Raw genomic sequence first — 24,297 nt, forward strand, 5'->3', positions numbered from 1 at the left:
TCTAATTAACTTAATTAATTAAATTAAGTCACTTTAATTCATTAAGTTAAAAAAACAAACGTCACCTGCATCTCTAATTAACTTAAAGTGTTTTCATAATGTCTCATTATCTCCTCGACATTAAGAAGTTAGCATAAACTATACTTTCATAGGAGAAAAATATCTTTTAGTATATTATGACTCGTTATATATTAAGGGAAAAAAGAAAAAAAAAGTATAAAAAATATATATATATAAAAGTATACCATCATTCTTGACTCTTGTACATGTATTCTGTTGTTCACAGTGAATTACAATTTAACTTAACGATTTCTAAATACTATCAGACTGTTACTAAGTATTCCAATTAAATAAATATAATATGACTCTTAATAAAAAGACCAACATGCACGAACTAATTAAAAAGATTGACGGATGGGGAGTGAACAAATAATTCGGAGACGTTAAGAATTAAATCCTGATACACAAATTAACTCGATACATGAAAAATGAACATATAAAAATTATTTTCTAATACACACTTGATACATTAAATAAAAACATATATATCTTCCGAGTACACAAACAATCGCCTTCAGGCAAAAAATTGTCCATTCCTTCTTTACGGCAAGATGCTACTTTTGATGGACAAAATTTCACGCGTTCGGAAACTTTGGTACAACGAATTGTTAATCCTCAAAAGGCTTCCGGTAACTCAAATAATGCAGTATCTGTAAATTAAATTTCAATGTTAAAATCAAGATCATGTAAAAATCCAACAAAAAGTGAAAGATAATATTAACAACGACAATTAGAGATTATGACAAAAACTAACACAATAAAGAGTACTTTTCTGACGTGCAATCCATTTCTTGTAGCTCAAATCACACAAAAACAAGTTGCTGGGAAAATTTTTATGAGCAAATGATTTCGTACCCGATATTTATAGAGATGAAAATGTCATCACTTTCTAAAGATCATTGATATAACTAAGCTGTAAGTTTTCAGATTCCATTATTCATCCTGACTCGGAAACAAATTCTATTTCAACTAGAATATGAAAATCTCAATAGACCATATAATGTTACAACAAACATGAAACATTACCACGCCACACATCATATTCGAGCAAAAAGTTAGTTACGCATGCCCCCGACCACTTTAAAAGGATAACTTAACGCCTTAAGCTAAAAGTTGCTTAGTCATGAAATTGAACAGTTCACATATGAAAATGTGACCCCAAACTTAGTTGGAGTCAAATGCCAAATTGTTCTTGCCCAAACAATTTTGTGAAGTGGCATTTCTTTCTTTCTTTCCAATGAGTTCTCAAGTGCAAGTTACATAGCAGTTATGAGTGTGCTTGTGAGAAATTCTACTGTTTAACTCTGAAGTCTTGAACTCACAATTTTAAGAAGAAAAATAACAAATGTTCAATGCCTTCAGCAAACGGTGAACTATGACTGCATAAATCAAATAAGTGCATACCAGGATGATGAGGCAACAGTTTATAGAGTATCAAGGCCCGCACATTCTTGTCGGGATTGGCAAAGAAAACTCGTCAACATACGCTTGCTGGGTGGAAGGATGCAAAATTTATTTCAGACTATTCAGTCAATGGTGACAAGCTAGCCAAGCTGTAACCTTTCCATGGTAGCAGCAGCAGCTCGTTCATCACTTCAAAACCAAGCACAGCCACAGAAGATCTATCATGGTAATAGCAAAGCTAGATATCCTTAAAACACATGTCAATTTTGTCAGAATTTTGAATCGGACTCCTCATTTTTCCTCTTTCTCAACTGTTTTCGACTTTTTTTGTGTTCCATCGCACTCCCTTTCCATAGACCCACTGGTTTATTTCTCTTAACCTTACTCACCTGCTGCCGTCGCTCATGCTTATTACCTTGAACTGGTTCCTTCACAAGTTTCTTAAGCTTAGGATCATCTAAATGTCCATTTGACCTCATTTCGACATAGAATTTCCTGGCCTTGATTAGCAATCCACAAGATGCTAGCCCTTCTACCAACACTGTGTAATGAGTGGAATCAGCATCTATTTCATATTTTTTCATTTCTACCCAAACCCTCAATGCATTCTCAGGTTGCTCCAGTTTGAAGAACTTGTGAAGAATAAGGAGAAAGGTATCCTTACTGGGACCTAAACCAGCTATTCTCATTCGATCGAGAATTTCCAAAGTTTCTTCAAAACCAGCACATTTGAGAAATGCATGGTACGTCCCAGTGCTCAGACTGAGATTCTCCCCAATCATAGTAGCTAATACATTTCTTGCATCCTCTAGCTTTCCTTCATCACAGAGGGGAAGTATCATTGAGTTGTAAGTGGCAGAATCTGGCTGCAACCCAGTTGCTTTCATTTTGTCTAGCATTTTGAGAGCTTCCTTAAAGCAATTCTCACGTGTCAGTACAAAAATTAAAGAGTTATATACTTCAAGGTCTGGAACCCAGCCCCTTTTCTTCATTTCATCATACAGTCTCAGCGAATCAAAAAGATTTCCAACCTTTGAGAAGCAGGAAATCATGTGGGCATAGGAAGTCGCATTTGGTGTGATACAGTAATTTGACATTTCTCTCCAAACTCTCTTTGATTCAAATACATCAACAAATATATTACACCACCCATTGAGAATAATGTTAAAGCTATTAGCCGCCAATGGAAACACCTTCTTATTTACCAGCATAAACTCTTCAGCCTCCTCAACATTCCCATGTTGACAAAGAGCATTCAGAAGGAAAAGGAACGCCTCTTCATCAGGAGTTATTCTGAATTTCTCCATAATGCTGAATGTCCGGATAGCCTCACATGGATCATTTGCAGCTGCATATCTGATAGCAGAGTATTTTAATGAATAAAGTTAGGGGAAAAACAACGTTTAGAAGTACACGTTATGAAACTATAATAAGTGCTTGTCGAAACTCACTTTTTCTATTACATCATTACGCAAATCAGCAATGCAAAATATAGAAATAAATAAAAATAAGAACTAATTTTATCGCAACTCACAGCAAAAGTGATAATGGCAACAGCCAAAGACAAAGTACAGCAAATAGATGGAAGAACTTCAGATTTTATAACCACGGTATGAATATGAAAACAAAAATAAAAAAAAAATGAAAGCAAAGAAGAAAAGATAAGTATAACAAAGCGAAAGAACAGAAAAGAAAGATTGAGGTTATATAGATTACAAGGTGAAACTGCAATATTATAAGGTGATATGACACCCAAGTGAAAATCAAATCACTCCAATTTTTTTTATTTTCTATCTTGTTTGTTGCTTCATTTCCTGAAACACGGATATAAATCCATGTTTACATTGATTTAAACAAAAGTCTCTCTTAAGGATTTCATTGAATATCGCCTTATACCATGCAAACTTTTGGAATTTGAAACAGAATCATCAGTCTATTCATATTCCAAAAGAAAATTCAGGAAACAAGCAAAGATTGAAGAATTATACAGTCCCATGAACCACATTGTGTTACAAGTCTTTAACCAAAAATTAGCAGCACTAATTTTCTTATAACTTAGTAGCAATGGCCCCAAGCAACAATTTTGGACAATAATTTGATTCTCCACAACCATTAAACATAAAGAAGAATCATTTATCAAGTGGCATTAGTTTTCTGATAACTAGGTTAATTCTCTAGCCAGAAGCATATTGAAAAGACCCATAAATTGCCCTAAAAATACCAAAAATAACTAAATCAAATTTAAACCAAGCAAAAGAAGAGCTGCACTTCACCTATCAATCATCACAAGCATTGCTCGCCTTGTACTGAATGAAGATTTATACATATCTCGAATCAAACACCAAGCAATATTAAACTTTTTACAATTACCCAAAACCCAAACCATTAACTCAGAAACTTTTTCATCAAGAGAGCCTTGTCTCTCACCCAACTTGAAAGCCAAAAACGCCAGCCTCCACTCTTCCCTCAATGCCCAGATCACTGAATAAACCAAATTTACATCAGCCTCAACACCAGCCTCATCGAGGGAGGCCATGGCCTGAGTTTCTGAGTCAAAATGGGCGACCCGTTTGATCGAATCCAGGAGAATCTGTTCACGCGGGTCACGGGCATGGGTCGATGGTGGAGAGAAGGCAAATGGGTCGGTGAGAATTCGGGTGGGGAATGATTGGAGAGTGGAGAAATGGGAGGTGAAATGTGAGAGGCGAGATTGTTTTGAAAATGTTTGATGAAATGCCGAAGTGAAAGAGAAGAGTTTGGGCGTTGAAAGAGAGTACGACTGTGTGGAAAATTGGAGGAGCAGCGAGAGAACAAGCTGCGAGTGATTTGTTGTTTTTCGGAGAATTCTTGTGAGCGGGAAGAGAGCCATCAGAGAGCGTTGGAATGGAGTAGACACGGTATGTCATTGGTGGAATTGAAATTTTGAACCTAGAAGTATAAATAGTTCAATAGTTACGTGATCATTTCTTTTCTTACTTTGTATGTAGGTGTCATGATAAAATATAAGCAATTGTACAGCAGAACTCATGTTCTGAAAATCAATTAATAAAGGTCATGGCTACGTTTGAACTGCTCAAAGTAAAGCACGAATCTCAGTCATACATGTAAAGTGATAAATAATGTGTTTATTAAAGAATGTTCTACCTTAAAGTGGTTCCAACATAACCAAACTCATTAATAAAATATATTGTTCTTAATTCCAGTGGACACTTAAATTTAAATTTAAATTGATCCATACTAAGCATTGGTTCTATATGTTTTATTTTGCTTTGACTGAAAGTAAATATTTAAGGGTTATTATCATTTCACTACTTCAAAATTTGACAAATATCAAATTACTAAAAGAAATAGTTTCTCCTATCATTTTCCTACTATATCTTTACAAAAATATTATTTTACTACTTTTTCGTTACAACCGTTAGTTGACCAGTTAGTTGACTAATAAAATACCAATTTTACCCTTCATGATTAAAAAACAAATACTTGAAACTTATTTACAAAATCAGCTCTTCCACATTTATTCGATCATCCAAGTTTCATTTCCAACATTAGAATATAAAAATGGAATCATTAATAAGACGAATTTGTAATCCATTTATAAAAAGAATTATGCTGGTATTTTGTATCCATTTTTATAAATGGATTACAAATTCGTCTTATTAATGATTCCATATTTATATCCTAATGTTGGAAATGAAACTTGAATGATCGAATAAATGTGGAAGAGCTGATTTTGTAAATAGCTTCAAGTATTTTTTTTTTAATCATGAAGGGTAAAATTTGTATTTTGTTAGTCAACCAACTGGTCAACTAACGGTTGTAACGGAAAAATAATAAAATGATATTTTTTGTAAAGATATAATAGGAAAATAATAGGAAACAATACTTCTTGTAGTCATTTGATATTTGTCAATTTTTTAAGTAGTGAAATGATAATAACTCAATATTTAACTATAAATAAAACTAAGAGTCCAATAAAGAATAAGATGACTCAAGGCGAGAGGTACAAGATAACTCATTAAAGATTTTGATGAGTCTCTACATTTTTCTATATCAAGAAAACATCAAGATTGAAACTTAGATAATCTACTGTTAAAAGCAAATGTCACAGCTTTTTGGGATAAACAGTAGCTAGCTAATTTAATTAGTAGAATCTTTTAAATTGAATCAAGAAATTTAAGTTTCAAACATCACTAACACGGGTGGGGAAGGTCAAAGAGTCTAACAACTAGTATGATATGCTTAAATGGGAAATATAAAAAAAAAAAAAAAAGTTGACATTTAGGTTTTATTGTTATAGTTTCTTAAATCACAGGGCCGATTTTAAGAGAATGTAAATTAGGGAGAGGAGTGAAATTTATCCAATTTATTCATTAAAAAAAACCATCAAAAAAATTATTCAATTAAAAAGTACAAAAACTTGCGGTGAGCGTGGATCGAACACGCGACCTTCAGATCTTCAGTCTGACGCTCTCCCAACTGAGCTATCCCCGCTTGACGAGTGGAGATATTAATTTTAAGTTAAATATTCTTTTATTAAACTATGATCCCTTCTCTTCCATCCTCAAAGTTGGTACATACCACGTGACTCCCATTAATCAACAAATGCTAGTCGTTATTTATTCTCAATATAAATTTCATTGGCCCCTTTAAGATTATATTAAAATAAAAATAAATTTGTTATATTTAAAAAATCCTCACTAACATTGTACCTGTCTCACACGAAGGGGAAAAAAGGAAAAGTAACAAGGGAAAAAAAAATATCATTGTCCACTTTTTTTGGGTCAAAAAACGAAAAAATAAAATAAAATTAGTCATTAAAAATTGTTTTTGAAATAATTATGATAAGAGTGATGCTATTAGCACCGACTGTGCCTATTTGAACTTACTAAATTGAGAAAATTCCTCAGTACATCCTTTTTTTAATTGAAAAAAATTATTGTGAAAATAAAATTTGATTTTCTTCTTATTTGACCTTATTTTCTCTCCTTTTATCTTCTTTTTATTTGATCTTGTTCTCTTTCCATCATCTTATTTCCTTATCAAAACTTTATTGTGATATATGAAGTGAATATTGCATTAGCAAATGAAGTTATTCAAAAATAACAAATTCAGTCCTATTATAATCTAAAACAAAATGAAATAAACAATATACAGATGTAAAAATCAAAAATAAAAGTTTTTGTACCACTTTGAATCTATTAGAAGTTTTTTTATCAAATTTTAGAAGCACAAACTCTGAACGATAATAATAGATTAGAACTAATAATACTATAGTGAAAAGTAAAAGAAAGATAAATTTGATTTAACAAAAAATAAAAATAAAAAATTTAAAAGAGAGAGAAACTGGTTTAGCCACTAACCATTTTTATTGTAAAGAGAGAAAGTAGTTAATTAAGAGTAATTTTGCAATTTTTTAGGATTATTGAATTAAAGTAATAAATTATAATTTAATAATCATTTTAACTAAAAAATAGGTACTGAAAAAATAATTAATGGGTTAAAAAATAACCCAACCCTTAGCACCTCTTTTATATCGTAATTTATTTGAATTTACAGTTTTATCCATATCTAAAATTACATGAAACCTCACATAATTTCATCTTGCCTTGTGCAAACTTTTTATACCCATGAATTTCAATGATGTAAGACAAGATATGACTGGGGTAGTTTTAAGTATTTCTTTGTTTGTTCTTTATTTTAAGTTTTGTTTTTCTAAAATTCTATTTTTAGAACTTTATTATATTAAAATAATTTGATTTTAACCAATATGGTTGGTTGTTTTATAATAAAAACATGCTTTGAGAAGAGTCGTTCCTTGTTGCTTTTATCTTGCGTCAAGCTCTACTAAATTCACTCCTATCAATCTCCTGCACTCATTGGAACGGTGTTTGGACATCCCACATTTAAAGCACTTTCCCACATAGGTTTTGCTTTGCATAGGTATTATTCTGTTGCTGCTGCTGTCTAACCCCCGTAATTGGTCCCTTTTACTGTCGAAGATTGACCTGAATGTGCTGAAACTCGGCTCTGAGCAGACTGTACTTGTGGGGATGATGAATACTGCCATGAGCTATTTTGCGACCTCGTTGCCTTCTACTTTATTTGCCCTTACTAATTTTCATACAGTGCTGACTACGGCAGAAACGTTCCAAAAGGTATAAACCTCCATGAGATCGCTTAGTTCTGGTCTCAATCCATTGACGAATCTCGCCACTTCCTGAATTTTCAATTCTTTAAGTTGTTTTTAGCACTCAGTCTCTATAATTCTTTTGCATACTCTTCCATTGTTTTGTTGCCCTGCTTGCAATTATGATACAGCTTAAAGAGGCATTGTTTGTAATGTACCGGTAAGAAGTGGATCTTCAATTTCTCCTTCATTGCCTCCTACAACCTAATCGGTTCTTTGCTCCTAACCCATACGTTTCTGTTGCACTAACTGCCACCAAGCCAATGATCCACTTTTGAGTTTAATAGTATCAAATTTGACTTTTTTAGATTCAATCATCAGCGCACGATCCTCTGAAAATCTATCCGCTTCATCTATCTTACCATAAAAAAACTACTTGCAAATTCGTTAGGCCGCTCTAGAATGATCGGTGCATGGGGTTTCTGTCCAGAGGCTCCTGCATCGCCTTGAACAACCTTCCTGTCGCCACCAGCCTGCATCTTCTCTAGCCGCTGCAACACTTCTTCCATTGGCTGCTGCAAAGGTTGAGTCAGCCGTTGAACGACTACTTTAATAAAAGCCTGCAACTTCTGTTCGTCGTCGAAGTTGCACGATTGTCGAATTGGTCTTGTGGGCCATTGCAAACCTGCTATGATACCACTTGACACAGGATGAAAGCAAAGAAAGAACGAGTCTTCTCAAAGAGAATTTCTATTATGAAACAATTAACCAAAACAAATAGAGTTTAACCCTTTACATGCGGAATATCTTTTTCTTTTTTTTTTCCCAATCCAATTCAAAATAGTGAAAGTTTGTTATTACATATCTGTTCACCGATTCTGCTTTTATTTATTTTTGTATTCATAATCTGTTACATTTGTAAAGAACCATGACCCACCATCGTCTTGCTCCTTCAACCACAACTCATAGTTTTCAAAATTCATTAGTTTATTATGTAAAAAAAAATTTTTAAAAAATACATTCATTAGTTTACTGTTGATGCATCATTTGTGTCATTGTTGATAGCTGCAACCGCTTGGTTTTTGTTCTTTCAAACATTCATCTTATTATTGTGAAATTGATCAACTTTTTAGATTATTTTTCTTTAATCTGCAATTGAAATCGCCCTGATTTGGCAAAAGCCTAGATTATTTTTTTCCCCTTCTGCGCTGTTAGCCTTCTTGTGAATTCGTCTCTCTTTTCATTTCCCCCCCTCACGAATTCAAGGAAATTTCTTTCGTTTAATTAATCATCGTCATCTCTGATTTCTGAAGTTACCAGGGTTATTTATGGAATAAGTCAGGTGTTTCACTGTTTCTAGAAAAAAAACTATAGCGTGGGACTGTTCGAAAGGTCCGCCTGATCTTTTAGTTAACCCCGCAACCAAACAGTGGCCGTACCCAGAATAGCATTAACCCCGCAACCAAACACTACCTGAACGAAGGGTTTAAGACTTTAAGCTTCAGATTTCAGCGCACGCGACACAAAATCAACTCCCTGTACCATACCAGAGAAAGAAACTGAGAAACGAAACCAAAACAGTAAACTTGGCGGTGGCAGAAGGGAAAAATGGGAAGCGAGTCAAAAAGTAGCGGCACAAACGGAGGAGCTGGTGGTGGGTTTAGGGCAAAAATGGAACATCACCTTTACAGTGGAGACAAGAAGCATGTGTTCGCCGGTATCGTTATTATCTCCGCCATTTTTGGGGTCCCTTGGTACCTCATGAATCGAGGTTTGTCATTATGGCCATAAGAAAAAAAAATTATTTCTTCTTTCGTATTTTTCGTCGTAAATATTTCTTTTCTGGTAAATTGGATCATCCCATTACAAATTTCATTTGAAGAGAGACATTAATTTTTTTTTTTTATATTTGTGGCTTAGTTATGTAGTTGATGGAGATTGTTTAAATTTGAAAACCCATTTAGGTTTAGCATGTTATCTTTTCTTCTGTGAACTTATAAGGGATGGGATCGTTAATCTATTTGCTGCAAATGCTTCTCTTGCACGGTGCTACTATGATCAATTCATTTGATTTTGGTTCACGGGAATTTGTTTTAGTAGTTTCGGAACATTCTTAGGATTGAGAAGCTGTGACATTTGCGATTAACTAGCTGTTCAAGTCATTTTACTTATCTTAGTATTATCATTGTTCTTTTCTTTTTTGATTCCTATTCTTCTTAACTTATTAGAATACAATATGAATGTCATTTTGTGTTTGTATTTGTGTTTGTATGAACAGAAATATTTGTACATACTTCACAAATCACAATCATGCTATTCTACCTCCATTTTTAGGATTCAACGAGTATGATACTACCTTGTGCATAAGCATCTGGTAGCGCTTGTTCATTTGTGCCGGATGGTGCTTTGGAACAGATTGTTAATTTTCGTGGGAGTCATCATAATCAGTTCCACATTAAAATTAGCAAGTTGTGACTAGTTGTGGCTGATTCATGAATGAGAAACGGAATTACTGTTCTTCTGTATTTTTGTTTGCAATTTGATCAATGTTCAAATCTTTTTCTTGTAGAGATAACTGATTTTGGCCTAACTCTTGAATTTGAGTCTTGATTCTTGAGATACATGGGATCTACTAACTTTGTTTTCAATCCATGGTTGCCTGTTGTCTTTGTTAACATACATTACTGAGAAGCTGGAAGTTTTAACTAAATCTAACTCATGTCTTCTCGTAGGATCAAAGCATCAGTCACACCAAGATTACTTGGAAAGGGCTGATAAGGCACGGAGTGAACGTCTCTCATCATCATCGTCTTCTGCAAAATGATAATAAACAAGTGTGTTATGTCAGAAGGGAGGATTTCCTTTAGCTGCTCTTTCTGACTGTTGGTAGGTGCTAGTGAACCAGACATCTTCTTGTTCATGATTTGTAAAAAACTAGTTGAGGAACCCATTGAGGGTAAAGTTTTGTCTATTTTCGTGTAGCTGGCTGGAGATACTAAAACAACAAAATGTAGTCTTGGTGGGCTCATGATTCCGGACAGAGTTGCAACTTTTGTAAGAGATTTCTCTGTTACCTCACTTGCTCACTCGCTATGTCGTATGGCTGATGGGCAGCTAGCGTACCATGAATGTTTGATGTTTTTTCTGTTTTTTTTTCCCCTGAGAATAAAGCACATGTTTAATGTGAAATGCAAACAGTATCTCCTATAAGCTTTGAGTGGCTTGGAGACTTCTATGCTTCATTATGAAACAGAATGTTTACAATTGTGAAACAGCATTTGATATTGTTTTCAAAATAGTACATCTGAAAATTAAAATAGTGAATCAAAAGATGGAAGATTGCGTTTGATAGAATTTTATGAATGTAAGTTTAAAAATAGTGAATCAAAAGATGAAAGATATGGCATTTTATGAATGTAAGTTTAAACAGACTATGTAACTGTAGCTCCGTTAATAATCATTGGATATATGTTATTGATTCATCTTTACAATTCTACACATTAAACCAAATTGTATTGAGAACAAATGAGCGATCCTTTTTTTCTTTTTTCATTTGATCTTTAAGGTACAATTTAATTACTAAACAAAATAAACAATATTATGATTTTTCCTGACATCAATTTGCTAAAATGTCTATAGCGGCATAAGTCTTCTGTACTTGAAGAACCATACAAATGCACAAAATATGATGATTCCACAAACTCCAGTTATTATTAGGACCCATTTAAATGCAGCAGGTTCATCAAAAAATGGAATTGCAAAGTTCATGCCAAAGATCCCCGCTACCACCCCAAAAATGGCAACAACAAATGTTGCAGTCGTCAGTAGTAACTCAAATTGAATCAGCTGGTTTCGGACATTATCCTACAATTACAGAGGGAAGAAAAATAAATAATTAAGAAAAAGGAAAAAAAAGAAACATAATTCCTCCTGTACTTTAACAAAATGCAGGAGACTGCTACACAAAAACTGTATCCAATATTTTATGTATTATATCGGACCAGCCAAAAATCTGCAGGAAAACTTAAATTGACTTCTTTAAGAGGAACTTCAAGGGTCTGTTGCATCAAGTAAGTCCACAAGTACAGAAAGCCACTAGACTCTAGGAATAACTACATTTATCTTCAAAGACCTCAAAATGAACATGCAGCATAACATGCCACCAGTCTAAATTCGAATTTCAGAGCAAGCACTGGAGAGAAAAAGCAAAGTTTATTGTCAATGGAGAAGAAACATACCAGCTGAATGTTAATGAAGTCCTCTGTGTCGTCAATATACTCCTTCAACTGAGACAAGTCAATAAAATGATAATTCAATTGTTTGGAATAGTGCTTGATAATGAGGAATTAAATATAGTAGGTGCAGTAGATACCGATGTCAACTTGTTTAATGTGCTATCAATGACAACAAAATATGCTTCAAGCAACATCTCCAGCTCTTCAACACTATCTGTAGTACTATCTGAACTCCTCATGCTCTCATGCCTGCTCCTGGCGATGCTCAAGCTTTTCTCGAGCTTCCGGGTATCAGGGGGTGAAGAAACTGGAGATACTGGAGCAGAAATAGATTGTATGTCATTCGATCTGTAGCCCAACACAGACTGATCACCGTAAAATGACGCCTCCATCCGACTTTTCTTCTCAGTGAGATACATTTCTGCCATATCTCCATCATCATCCATGAGCTGTTCTATCTCATCCCTAACCTAAATGTAGTAAATCAAAAGAGGGGGAAGAAAATGTAAAGCTATGTTAGCTAAGATTCTCAAGCATATGGGAGCAAAAACAAAATGCATTAACCAATACCTTCTGCACTCTTCGAGTTAGTGCCACAAGTCTGCTTTTCAATCGGCGCACACGCTCCAAGTTTAATGTGCTAATTTTTGACGTTAGTTCATCTAATAATGGATATGCTTCAATTTCCAATTCTGCTGCCTTTGGAAAATTCCAAATCAAAACTGGGTCACTAACATGCACAAGTGACTAAACCAGAGCGATCATAGAAGAACGAACTTTTGACATCTTTATACTAAAAGGCAGATTAACAGCACAACCATGAAACATGTGGGCTGAATTTTCATGTATAAATAAAAGGATTTTCAATTTTAGACAGCTAAATAGTTTATAATTTTACTTACTTCCACAGACACTATCAATGTTTTAAATTACCACAAGAACAAATCTGTCTGTGATACACATTTTCATGTTGTACAAATTCCGAGAATTGACATACATAATTTTCATGAAACAAAGAAGGGTCAAGAACATCCACAGACAAAGAAATGTGCAGTCACTAAAATTTATTGCCCACCTTGAAAAAGATACTAAAAAAATAAAAATGATGGTCCTCCAATGTTATATAAGCAATTATATACACTTTTCACAACACTTTGCCATTAGATGCGAAGTTTATTGTAAGATTCCAAAGTCTAGCCATTCTCATTAAAAGGGTTTTCAAATGTATTAGCACAGTTCATCAAAGCATTCTACTACTGAGAAAGGTCATCCTTTTCTAGTAACAGATGTAGTGATGTGAAAAACAGTTTAGAGTATCTGCCTATGAAAGAATAATAGATTCATAAATGAGACACCATTTATGTAAGCATAAATAAAAAAAACTTGTGTGCCCTTTAGACTTTTGTTGACAAATTGCCATTATTTAAGAACAAACCATGGTAGCCGCCAGGCACCATATTACGAACTCTGACATTTTAAAATCACATCACGATACATAATGCAGTATTAGGTAAAAGTTTTGAACATTTAAGAAATTGTATCGCAAAAATTAATTGTTGACGCTGGACGATATAAAAAACAAGACACAGGGAATTTACATAGTTCAGTGTTTGACCTACGTCTATGGGAGTAAAAAGAGCAACTTTTACTATTCAATAAAAATTACAAGTTTTTTTTTTTTTTGGGGGGGGGGGGGGGGTGCTTAGCTATTTCCCTCTACCCTATACATCAAGAGCTATCTATTTATAATACAATTTAGATATCCTGAGTCCTTAATAACTCCTTATTTTTATCAATTTTCATTACTGGACGAGTTTTATCTGAGGTCTATATTTATATCTTTCTCAAATTGGGTTCCCGAAACTTCTAAACTTTCTTCTGAGCTTAAATTATGCGTCCTAGATCCTTCTTTAGCTCCATGACATCTTGCTTATGTCATGCAGTTTAATTTCTTGTTCAAATTTTTTTTGGCTCCATGTCATCTTGCCTATGTCATGGAGCTCACTTTATTGCTCAAGTTTCTTTGGCTCTATGACATCTTGCTTGTGTTATGCAGCTCAATTTCTTGCTCAAGTTTATTTGGCTCCATGACATCTTACTTATGTCATGCTTCTTGCGTACATGCTTTCTTTTTTTCTCCTGACAACAGTTGGCCCCTAGCTCTTTGAAGCTTGACTTTCAAAGTTGAAAAAGAACTAACTCTAGTATTTCCTCATATATATATATATATCCGCCACCATTGAAGGTTTTTTCTCCCATGTAAATGTCATCTCTCTCTCTCTCTCTCCTTTTTTTTTTTAAGTTTAAGTCACTTGAGTCCTTGGTGAGTATTGGTTATTTCTTTATTCTTCACTTGACATCTCACCCATGTGATTACCCACTTCATCAATGCTCCAGCCAGGGTCAATAGAAGTGGAAGAAGGAAAAAAAGGAAGCAAGAGCAAAATTCATGACAGGGGCTGGTTTGTTGTTTCCAATGGGCTGGTAATCATTGTTTTCAATAGGATATTCACAAAGGCTAGGGTTAGAGTAATCTTTAGAGTCTGAAGACATTGCTTGTGTGTTAATTAAAGATGTCAAGCGAAGAATATGTAAATAACAAATACTCACCAAGGACTCAAGTAATTTAAACTTGAAAAAAAAAAAAAGAGAGATGATCTTTACATGGGAGAAAAAAATTCAATGGTAGCTAATATATATAAGTGAAGGAATGATTAAAGTTAACTCTGAAAGTCAAGCATAAAAGAGATAAGGGCAGTTGTTGTCAGGAGAAAACAATCATGCACGCAAGAAGCATGCTGGAGAAAACACGAAAACATGCATGCAAGAAGCATGACATAAGCAAGATGTTATGGAGTCAAAGAAATTTGAGAAAGAAATTGAACTACATCACATAAGCAACCTATCGTGGAGCCAACATAACTTGACAAGAAATTGAGTGGCATGGCATAAGCAAGATGTCATGGAATCAAAAACATTTGAGCAAGAACTTGACCCGCATGACATAAGTGAGATATCATGAAGCCAAAAGAAATTTGAGCAAAAAATTGAGCTGCGTGGCATAAGCAAGATGTCATAAAGCCAAAGTAATTTGAAAAAGAAAACAACTGCATGACAAAGCAATATGTCATGAAGCCAAATAAAGTGCGTTTATAGAAGAATAATCTAGGACGCGTAATCTAAAACCAAAAGAAAAATCTAGGAGCTTCAAAAACCGAACTTGAGAAGGAAATAAATATAGACATCGGAAAAAACTCTAATCAAGTAGTGGAAACCGATAAAAACAAGGAGTTATCAAGAACTCAGGATACCTAAATTGCATTATAAATAAAGACCTCTTGATGCATAGGAGGTTGAGGCAAATAGCAAAGCAAGCCGAAAAAAAAAAAAAAAAACCTTCGTTGTAATTCTCATTGAATAGTAAAGTTGCTCTTTCTATTCCCGTGAACATAGGCCAAGCGCTAAACCACGTAAATTCTCTAGTTTATTTAATTTTATAGTTGACCAAAAATCAGCATCAAGTTGAGGAAGGAATACTCAAGAACATAGTTCTAGACTCAAAGTTGTAATTACTGGCCTAAACCAAATCAGATACCACTGTTTAACCCAAATATATAAGACGTGAAAAGTTCTCTTTTACGCACCTGAGAATCAAGAAATGTACAAGCAGCTTCCAAAGCAACTTCAAGAGCCCTAAACTCAAAGGGCAGATAATCAGGGGATGTGTTCCCAAATACATTGTCAAAATTCCTACTTCGTCTCCGGTTGGTGTCACCCTCAGATTGCCAAACTTCATTTACTCCAGCTGCGGTCAAACGCCGTTGCAGCTCCACCACATACTGTAGCACATAGCTATCAAGGGAATTCAAGAGCAGAACCTCATCAGCGGTGATAATACACCGAATCTGCTCTAAATTTACAACGATAGCCTTCTCTCTACCGAGAATTGTCGAGGGGTATACAAACAAAGGATCCAAAAGACGCAGATCACGGGCAGGTAAATCACAACGACGCATCATACTGAACTTGTCAACCTCAATGATCTGGGAATTCCCAGACACATCAACACGAATCCAAGATCGAAGGCCTTGCCCCCGCTTCTTCAGCCCCAAAACATCCACACCTTGGAAAGGTTGGCGTCCAGAAGCAGATGGCCGAAAAGAAGAATCTCTTAGGTTTATAGCAGATGCTGGTTTGGGCGGAAGCAGGCGTTCTTTTAGCTCCGCCATTGATTACAAGCTCTAAACACTAAAACAGATAAAACAGATAAAACAGATAAAACAGATAAAACAGAATAAAGAATAAACAAAGTCACTTGCTTGCTCTTGCTACTTTTCCAAATTAATATACCTAAGAAATTTCATAGAAATCATATTCCTCTACAATAATTACCCACTATACTTGCACATTCAGTGGAATGGTTCAATTCTTGTACTGATAAATGTTTAGTTAACAATTTGAAACAATTGGTTCTATGCAATAGTACCCAATCAAAAAAGCTCGATTCAAGGCATTTGACAACATACAGAGTACACTCTACACAGAGAGTTAGAAAATAATAATGAAATTTATGAAGTACCTCCACTGCAGAAACCGTTGATGGGTCTGTAAGATTATCCAAGACGCCCTTTAAAAAAAATTAAAAATTAAAAAAAAAATTAAAAATTAAAAAAAAAATTCTATTGATGCATCAAAAATTGAGCAACCCAATTAAAGAAAATAACAAACAACAGATACAAAGTGAAAGGTAAAAGAAACCCTAGATTTAGAGTTAGAAAAAGAACCTGATATATTATAAAACAGAGAAACCCAGTTCTTCAGAGGATTCACAGAATCTTGCCTTTAACCAACAAACGACGATTAAAATACGACAAGATAGTAACAACAATAATAATAATAACACTTGAGAGTAAGAAGATAAAGTACAATTGAAGTGTCTGAGCTTGTGTCTGGGTTTTGTGGTATGCGTAATCGATTCAAAGTTCAAAATACAATAAATACGGGTCAGTTGAGACCCGAATTTAACTCCACTGCTCTTTTTTTTTTCTGTTTTTTCATTTTCTAGAGATCTTGTCAATTATTTCCCTTAATTATAAAAAGTATTTTTTTATTGGATTAATGATGTTAGAACAGAAAAAAAAAAAAAAATTGACATTTTGTTTGTTTTCGGTGAGGGACAAAACTAATTAACCATGATTGGATTGGAGCATAGTGAAGTCTCATGTGAAGTTTGTTGTAGGGTCATGCGGATTTGTAATAGGTTTAAGACATATATTTTTAAATACAAGTATAAACATAATATTTTAATTATTAAATTAAATTAAAATTAAATGACATGAATTATTAATTTTATTAATATTTTTCACTCTTTATTTTTTAATGTTTAATTCTCTTTTTTCTCTCTTATAAATTCGCAAATGAAATAATTAAAACCACTAAAATTAGTTTGCTTACATAATCTGTAAATGGAAAGAGAAGTATTAAAGTAAGGTAGTTGATGCACGTGAGTTGCCGTTAGATAATAATGAGCTTCGTCCGCTTCTAATTTTTGGGGACATGAATAAGTTTTGGAAAATAAAAATTATGGGTTTAGGTGCATTTACATTTCTCTGACATGGCCATGATAATTTCAGCTTTTTATTTGAACCAATTACAACTCATAAATTCATAAATAGAGCTTCAGCATCACCGTAAATGTATAACAACAAAGTACGTAATTTTAGCTTTCTACCTGAACAAATACTGGCAGCACATGATTTGATGGTTTTATTTATTCCATTTTGATGGTTTTAAAGTGTTTTATTTATAAATTTAGAAAAGAGAAAAATTTTAATAAAAGGAGAAAGAGAATTCAATATTAAAGAGAGAAAAGAGAAAAATATTAATAAAATTAATAACTCATATCATTTAAAGTTAACCTTCATCTCAATTTAATTTAATAGTTGAAAAATTATATTTAAATTTGTGTTTAAAAGTGTTTCCTTTAGACCTACCATTTATATATAGAGAGAAAGAGAGAGAGACACACTCACACGCACACATACTAAGGTATAAATACCTATATGTAGATTTTGCATGAATTCTTATTATATATCATGTGACATAATAGTTAATTGAACAGAAACATTATAATTTCATATGTTGTAATAGCAAATTCAGACAAAATCTATATTTGCCATCCGCATTTGAATCAATTTATACATATAGCCACCGACTAAGTTATATATAATGTAATTTATAGTTGATCTAAAAGTAGTTTTTCATGTGAAAAAATTGGTCATTACATCTAATGTAATTAATGTTAGTGTCTATTTATTTATATCTACATTTTAGTTTCAAGACTAAGGAGTTTTTTTTTTTTTTTAAGTACATATCAAGCTTATTGAGCACTACACTCTATTTATATTGAAAGAATGATGCTACAGTAACATTTTTAATTTTTCATCCCTAACTTTTGAAGTAGCATCAATTTATTATATAGTCAATTTAAAAACTTTTAAAATTACTATCAGTTCATACCATAATCTAATATCACAACATTTGAGATAAATAAAGTTGGAAAATTAATTAAGAACATAAATATAATTTTGTAATTGAATCGTGTAGAAGGTGGCGAATGAGTTGTATACGGAGGCTTAATGGACTCGGCGTAGGCTTGCATTTTAAGAACAATTGCCGAAGAAGCTGAAACAAATAATGACTTAATTTTAAAAGATAACTCAAAAATATCCTTGGTTATAGTTTCATAATATAAACAATTAAATTTAATGCTATTTTAGTCATTTTAATTGAGCTATTGAAAAAATTAAAAAACAAATTCCAAAATTTGGCACTACACAATGCAACAAACTGATACATAGTATGTATCAATTAGTTGTGCACTCATTCTAGCTGCTATAGTTGACCTCCCAAGATTTATTAACGACATTAAATACACGCGCGCGCACAAACACACAAACTTCCTACTCAAGTCAAGAAAGCTTGATTTGGAATCCTTTTTTCACAACCTTCTTATCCAAATGAGAGAGACATTGTTTTTGCTAATTCGAATTGAATGGTGATATAAAATCGACCTATTTCTTACATTATATTGGTTGGGATGCTAGTAACTCACGTGTGGTATTTGAAATGTCTTCCTAATTATATCACGAATCTTTTATATAAACCAAGTGAATAAGCCAATTAAGAATTTCAATTATCTAAATGAAATATCCTCTGATTACTCTAAAATCGCTAAAGTGAACAGAGGCGACGGAATTGGAACTTTTTGCACAGATACGACTTCTAGAAAACCGTTTGATTGAAGGCTTGCTGTCACAATTCAATTTAGGTGAGTACAAAGCAACTATTTGTATTTGAAGACTCTTCTTTTGTTCACCTACATTCTTCTTCCCCATTGCGCCTGAATCTGCTGGTGAGCCTATGAGAAACCCTCTTCCTAGAAAGAGAACTTTATCACCACCTCCACCAAAGGCCTCATAGATAAAATCTTTAAAGGTCAAATGAAAATATAGTGGTACATGATTATACAGAATAGAAAGTGCTTTTGTTAATTTGATTTTCTCGTCATCTTTCCCTTTCCGACGGCATCGTTTTGGACATTGGTATTCGGGTTAGGATAATATGCTTGATAGCATCACTTTGGATTTTGATGTTCAAATTAGGATAATATGCTTGCGTTGGATTAAAGATTATAAAAATCCCCGCAGGACGGATCCCTAGGAAATTTTTCTTATTAAAGAAGGGTATATAGACAAGTTTATACTTAATTTTTTATTCAGTAAAAGGACGAATACAATTTAATACCCAAATATTTTTATTTGAGGAGATGATGAGAATTTAGTGAAATCTTCATCTCCTTTCCATCTATCTATTTTTTTTTATATTTTTGTTTCATTTCTTTTAAAATTTTTAGTAAATACATTTAAAATTTAAGGCATAACGGTATAGATGTAAATAAAAAATATTAAATAACAGCTTATATAGTATTTACAAAAATAATATAAATAATAATTGAAGACTGGCGCAGTAAGTTTGCTGGTGACTTATACCATGTGACTTTTATGAATTTATTCAACTTTGAAGCTATTATTGATTAATTTCATAGATTTTTTTATAATTTTGATGACATTGACTTAGTTTGATGGAAATGATTTTGGTTACTTTATTTTATTTTGATGTTTGTGTTTTGATAATGCGATATTATACTTTTATTTGAATATGATTAAATCAATCTTATAAATTAAAAGTACCAATTCTTCGAATATCGAAACCCTCGGGATTTCCTTTTATTATTTGGAAATCCTCATCCCTTTCCTTCAAGCAATTTTAAAGTGGATATGAAGAATACGGGGATATATGTAGAGTATTGACTATTGAGGATGGTACGGAGATGTTGATTCTCTCCCATTCTTTCCCCATTGCCATCTCTATTTCAGATGTAGTTATGTTGACTCTGATGCATGGATATTCTACTGGCCCAATAGTGGCAATCTTCTTATAGGCTTTTCTAGAAATTATTTGGATGATATTACTTTTGATGAAGTAGTGACCTTGCACTCTGGCTTAGGACTTGTTAGTAAAATTGATTTATCTCCATTTTCAAGTTGAATTCATTATTTTTTATACACATGCTTGAACATATAAATAACCTATCGTCAACGAATTTTAACTATCTATATTGTATGCATTTTTTTATGTCTACTATGATCATGCCCACTTATATACAATTTTTTCTTTTTTTTCTAGATTAAGACTTTATTTGGTAGTTCTATATATATTCAGGACCCGGTTAAATTCCTGTCAGGGTTCATGCCCTAACTAACCTAATCTAACCCGACCCAAAATAAAAAAAAATGATTTTATTTGTATAACTTTATAAGATATGGTTTTAATTATATTTTTTTATTATTTATATAATTATATTGTTGAGACCTCGAGTACATTTTAACATATATGGGAGGTTATGTTTTTTTTTTCAAAATTTAAATTACTTAAATATAAAAAAAAAATATCTTAAAAATAATTATAGACTTCATACTTAGACAAAAGTCCGACCTAACCTTGACACGAATTGAGTCGGGCCCAAACTTCAAAGACTAGTGTTTTTCTCCAAACCCAACAGGACTTAGCTGTAAACTTTTTCACAAGAGAATAATAATAATATCAGTTGGAGTCTCAATTTAAGGTTCAATTTGGGCTACCCTACCTTGGACTTTTGGCACCCCTCTCAAATCCTCTTGAAACTTTTTTTTTAAAATTATACTCCATTTAATATCAAAAATGTCCTTTTCTTTTAATAAATAAACATTCCTTTCATTTATAAATATTTTAATTTCCAATAATTTTTGCATTCTTAAAATTTCTTTGACAATAATTGATATCTTTATTTTCTTGAAACTCTCTCTCTAACAAACTCACTAGCCTCTCAAGAACAAATAAAATAGCTATAAAGGAAAAAAAATTACTCATCATTATTTTTATAGGGTCATTCACCACCTCCATGCATCAAAACAGAAAGGCACCATAAGCATTCTTTGGGATAATGAAGAACAATTTTAGATCAGAATAAATTAATAGATTTAGTTTAATAAGTATAAATTAGTGTTGCCATTGACAAAGAGACAACTTATGAGTCCTCATCAAACTCGTGAGAAGACATGTCACTGCAAATGGGATCTTCAAATGTCATTTGCGGAACTTATGGAAGAGGAAAGTATTACCACAGCCGACTTGCCAACTCTGTGGAACTAAGATGGAGACCACGGCCCATGCCCTGATGGAGTGCAAATCAGCCCGTGCAGTCTGGAAAACCACCAAATTTGCAGCTGATATTGGAAATATAGCTCACCAAGACATCCTCAGTTTTGTCCATGAAGCAGTGAGAAGAATGGGTAAAAATGATGCTGATCTGGTGATAGCTATGTGTTGGGTAATTTGGAGTGCAAGAAACCATGTTTTGTTCAGGGGAAAAAGAGACGAGCCTTGCATAACAGCAGCCAAAGCAGAGGCAGTTGTTGATTCCTTCAAACGAATTCAAACTCCAAGAAGAATTCTCACGGCTAGGGACCAGATGACAACTCGAGCAAGCTGGAGCCCTCCTCCCTCAGGGTGGGTTAAAATTAATATAGATGCTGCCATAAACCTGGAGGAGCATCGAGTAGGCTTGGGGATAATCATAAGGGATGCCAACAAAGATGTTATCGCAGCTGCTGTCAAGAGTACAAAGCTTCACAGTGATGTAACATTTGCAGAAGCTGAGGCAATGAAATGGGGCCTGAGTGTAGCTGCAGAAAACGGCTTGGCAAGAGTCATTGTAGAATCGGATTCCCAGGAAGCAGTAGATTTTGTCAACAACAGGAAGAGCAGCAGAACAGAGATTCAATGGTTAGTTGCAGAAATGCAAAGTAGCTTGAGAGGCTTCAGTGCATGGAAAATCCAGCAAACACCAAGATCATGTAATGTTATTGCTCACCCTATAGCAAAGCTTGCCTTAGAGAAGTGTAAAACTGTTGTATGGGTAGATTCGTACCCCTCAGAAGTTATGGAGTTATTCAACTCCTTGAATGAATGAAAACCACTTTTCTTCAAAAAAAAAAAAAATGTCATTTGCGGCTCTGCACTTCATGTGGGTATATAAGTGTACTTTTACTCGGGGGTAAACTTGTAAATAATAGGATATTATATAGGGATGGCAAAAATCCCCACGGGGATGGGTATTCTCGGGGATTTTTTCTATTCGGGGAGGGTATAGGGATAATTTCATACCAAATTTCTTATTTGGGGAGGGGACCGGGATGAGATGGAATCCCCATCCCCTACTCATTTCCCCATTTTAATTTTTTATTTAATTTTTATTTTTTAAAATTACTAGTAAATAAATAATAAAATTTGAATTATAAAATTATAAGTATTGGTAAAAATAAAAAATATCAAAATATTTATATTATTAAACTTTTAGGCCTAATTAACTAATTAAAGTCCTAAATTTTTATTTAGGACATTAAAAAGTCCGGATAGATTCTATTAGCCCAAAACTTTTGTTTTAATTTTAATATTCATTAAATATTTTAAACTTAAATCTATTTTTTATTTATCTTAAATCTATTTTTTTATTTATTTTTAGATGTTATAATTGCCCACAGCAAATCACAATTTTAATATATAATCTAATCTAATATTTGCTCTTGATTTGCTTTAACTTAACTATTGTGATGTAAAGGGAATAATCCACATTTATAAAGTGCCCACGCCACCATTGAAAAGTTAATTTTGTAAATTTGATTTTATTTGTAACAATTTTGTATTAGACTATTAATTAATTCATGATAGTTTGTATCCCTTGCATGCTGCGTTACTTACTAATTTAATGTATGTGACTTTTGTAATGGATATTAATGTGATATATATTTCGAACTTTACTTTTATTTTAATTTTTTATTTTAATATGACTAATTCAAAATCGAAAACAAAAAAAATATATATTAGTTATTCGGGGATCAGGGACCCTCAGAGATTCCCTGTTATTATTCAGAGAGGGGATGTGAATTCTCTTAAATAATTTTAACGGGGACGGGGAGGGGACGGGAACATACGTAAAATATCGGGGGTGAGTACGGAGAGATTGGTCTCCTCCCCTCTCCATTGCCATCCATAATATTAGAGGCATGCCAAGAACACTACTCGTGTAAATTTTTGACCCATTTGGGCTTTTACAACAATGTTTCGCACTGAAGTTGCAAGTTCAAATTCCAATAGGGCCAGATATACACAGCCAATTAGCCCGCAACACCCCCGAACAAAATATTTTAACACAATGCATTTTTTTTTAATACGGTTATTAACGACTGTTAGCGGATATTATATAAGATATTATAATTAATATTTAAAAATAAATTCTTATCATGTACTTATAATTGAGATTTCCTCTTGGCATGTGCTTATCTGAAGTTGTCCAGATTCTTTAAACCTCTCTCTAATATTTAAGAGGTGTCCACTCTACTTATATTTTGTGATAGAGAGTCTGTCTCCATTCAATGAGACTATCTCCATTCAATTATTAGATAATTAAATGAGAACTGAAACTAAGAGCATCTTCAAAAGACTTTTCAAATAAAATTTTACTTCTTATTTAAAGAGACATATCAATATTAAACACTTCAAAAGACACGTTAATTTAAATTATTCAAATAAAATTTGTTTCACTCTTCAATATTACCGAGTAAGTTTTTTCCTCTTCTATTAATATTTTATTATTATTTATTGAAAAGATAAGACTGTAATAATTATTATTTATGTTTCCTTTAAAAAACATAACAGTAATTCAATTTGATAGTAGAAAAGATTTGATTAAAATAATATTAATTTATTTTTATTTGATGAGTCTTTTGAAGAAAATTATATTTTTTTATATACTTATTTGTCACATTAGTAAATAAATTAAAATTTAAAAAATCTTTTAGAGATACT

General features: G+C 33.0%; 4 protein-coding genes and 1 non-coding gene across 7 annotated transcripts; 2 read left to right on the forward strand and 3 right to left on the reverse strand.

The window, feature by feature from the left end:
* Positions 1-1,454: 1,454 nt before the first annotated feature.
* Positions 1,455-4,448, reverse strand: LOC18035905 (pentatricopeptide repeat-containing protein At1g80880, mitochondrial). The gene is made up of 2 exons (XM_006427586.2): positions 3,738-4,448; positions 1,455-2,820 (listed from the first exon to the last, which is right to left on the reverse strand). The coding sequence occupies exons 1-2, from the start codon at positions 4,331-4,333 to the stop codon at positions 1,734-1,736; spliced, it is 1,683 nt and encodes a 560-aa protein (XP_006427649.1). The 5' UTR covers positions 4,334-4,448; the 3' UTR covers positions 1,455-1,733.
* A 1,437-nt stretch (positions 4,449-5,885) lies between these two features.
* Positions 5,886-5,958, reverse strand: TRNAF-GAA. Its single transcript has one exon. It is a non-coding gene; the product is annotated as a tRNA-Phe (tRNA).
* Positions 5,959-9,068: 3,110 nt separating this feature from the next.
* On the forward strand, positions 9,069-10,743 carry LOC18037859. 2 transcript variants are annotated; one of them, XR_002904609.1, is made up of 3 exons: positions 9,069-9,365; positions 10,327-10,480; positions 10,577-10,743. XR_002904609.1 is itself a non-coding variant. In XM_006427587.2 (2 exons), the coding sequence occupies exons 1-2, from the start codon at positions 9,203-9,205 to the stop codon at positions 10,416-10,418; spliced, it is 255 nt and encodes an 84-aa protein (XP_006427650.1). In that variant the 5' UTR covers positions 9,069-9,202; the 3' UTR covers positions 10,419-10,743. The 2 variants fall into 2 exon arrangements, 1 of the variants encoding a protein (XP_006427650.1); XM_006427587.2 differs by having other exon boundaries at positions 10,327-10,743.
* A 282-nt stretch (positions 10,744-11,025) lies between these two features.
* LOC18037860 (magnesium transporter MRS2-1) lies at positions 11,026-16,936 on the reverse strand. 2 transcript variants are annotated; one of them, XM_024180562.1, is made up of 8 exons: positions 16,756-16,936; positions 16,614-16,669; positions 16,409-16,456; positions 15,474-16,077; positions 12,400-12,528; positions 11,967-12,299; positions 11,833-11,880; positions 11,026-11,458 (listed from the first exon to the last, which is right to left on the reverse strand). In XM_024180562.1, exons 4-8 carry the CDS (start codon positions 16,056-16,058, stop codon positions 11,228-11,230), a joined length of 1,326 nt encoding a protein of 441 aa, XP_024036330.1. In that variant the 5' UTR covers positions 16,059-16,077; positions 16,409-16,456; positions 16,614-16,669; positions 16,756-16,936; the 3' UTR covers positions 11,026-11,227. The 2 variants fall into 2 exon arrangements, with proteins under 2 accessions (XP_024036330.1, XP_024036329.1); XM_024180561.1 differs by having other exon boundaries at positions 16,614-16,936.
* Positions 16,937-21,583: 4,647 nt separating this feature from the next.
* LOC112096971 lies at positions 21,584-22,402 on the forward strand. Its single transcript, XM_024181224.1, has one exon. It carries the CDS (start codon positions 21,584-21,586, stop codon positions 22,400-22,402), a length of 819 nt encoding a protein of 272 aa, XP_024036992.1.
* Positions 22,403-24,297: the final 1,895 nt, after the last annotated feature.

Source organism: Citrus clementina, unplaced genomic scaffold (genome assembly GCF_000493195.1).
Source record: "Citrus clementina cultivar Clemenules unplaced genomic scaffold, Citrus_clementina_v1.0 scaffold_7, whole genome shotgun sequence".
Lineage (NCBI taxonomy): Eukaryota > Viridiplantae > Streptophyta > Magnoliopsida > Sapindales > Rutaceae > Citrus > Citrus x clementina.

What these genes read in the sequence shown, in the direction of transcription:
- LOC18035905 (XM_006427586.2), bottom strand. Translation starts at nt 4,333, where the DNA reads ATGGCTCTCTTCCCGCTCACAAGAATTCTCCGAAAAACAACAAATCAC. An exon ending in ATGCTTGTGATGATTGATAG is followed by an intron (nt 2,821 to 3,737) that starts GTGAAGTGCAGC and finishes CTCTGCTATCAG; the next exon opens with ATATGCAGCTGCAAATGATC.
- LOC18037859 (XM_006427587.2), top strand. Translation starts at nt 9,203, where the DNA reads ATGGGAAGCGAGTCAAAAAGTAGCGGCACAAACGGAGGAGCTGGTGGT. An exon ending in TTGGTACCTCATGAATCGAG is followed by an intron (nt 9,366 to 10,326) that starts GTTTGTCATTAT and finishes GTCTTCTCGTAG; the next exon opens with GATCAAAGCATCAGTCACAC.
- LOC18037860 (XM_024180562.1), bottom strand. Translation starts at nt 16,058, where the DNA reads ATGGCGGAGCTAAAAGAACGCCTGCTTCCGCCCAAACCAGCATCTGCT. An exon ending in CATTAAACAAGTTGACATCG is followed by an intron (nt 11,881 to 11,966) that starts GTATCTACTGCA and finishes GACTTGTCTCAG; the next exon opens with TTGAAGGAGTATATTGACGA. An exon ending in ACTTCATTAACATTCAGCTG is followed by an intron (nt 11,459 to 11,832) that starts GTATGTTTCTTC and finishes CTGTAATTGTAG; the next exon opens with GATAATGTCCGAAACCAGCT.
- LOC112096971 (XM_024181224.1), top strand. Translation starts at nt 21,584, where the DNA reads ATGGAGACCACGGCCCATGCCCTGATGGAGTGCAAATCAGCCCGTGCA.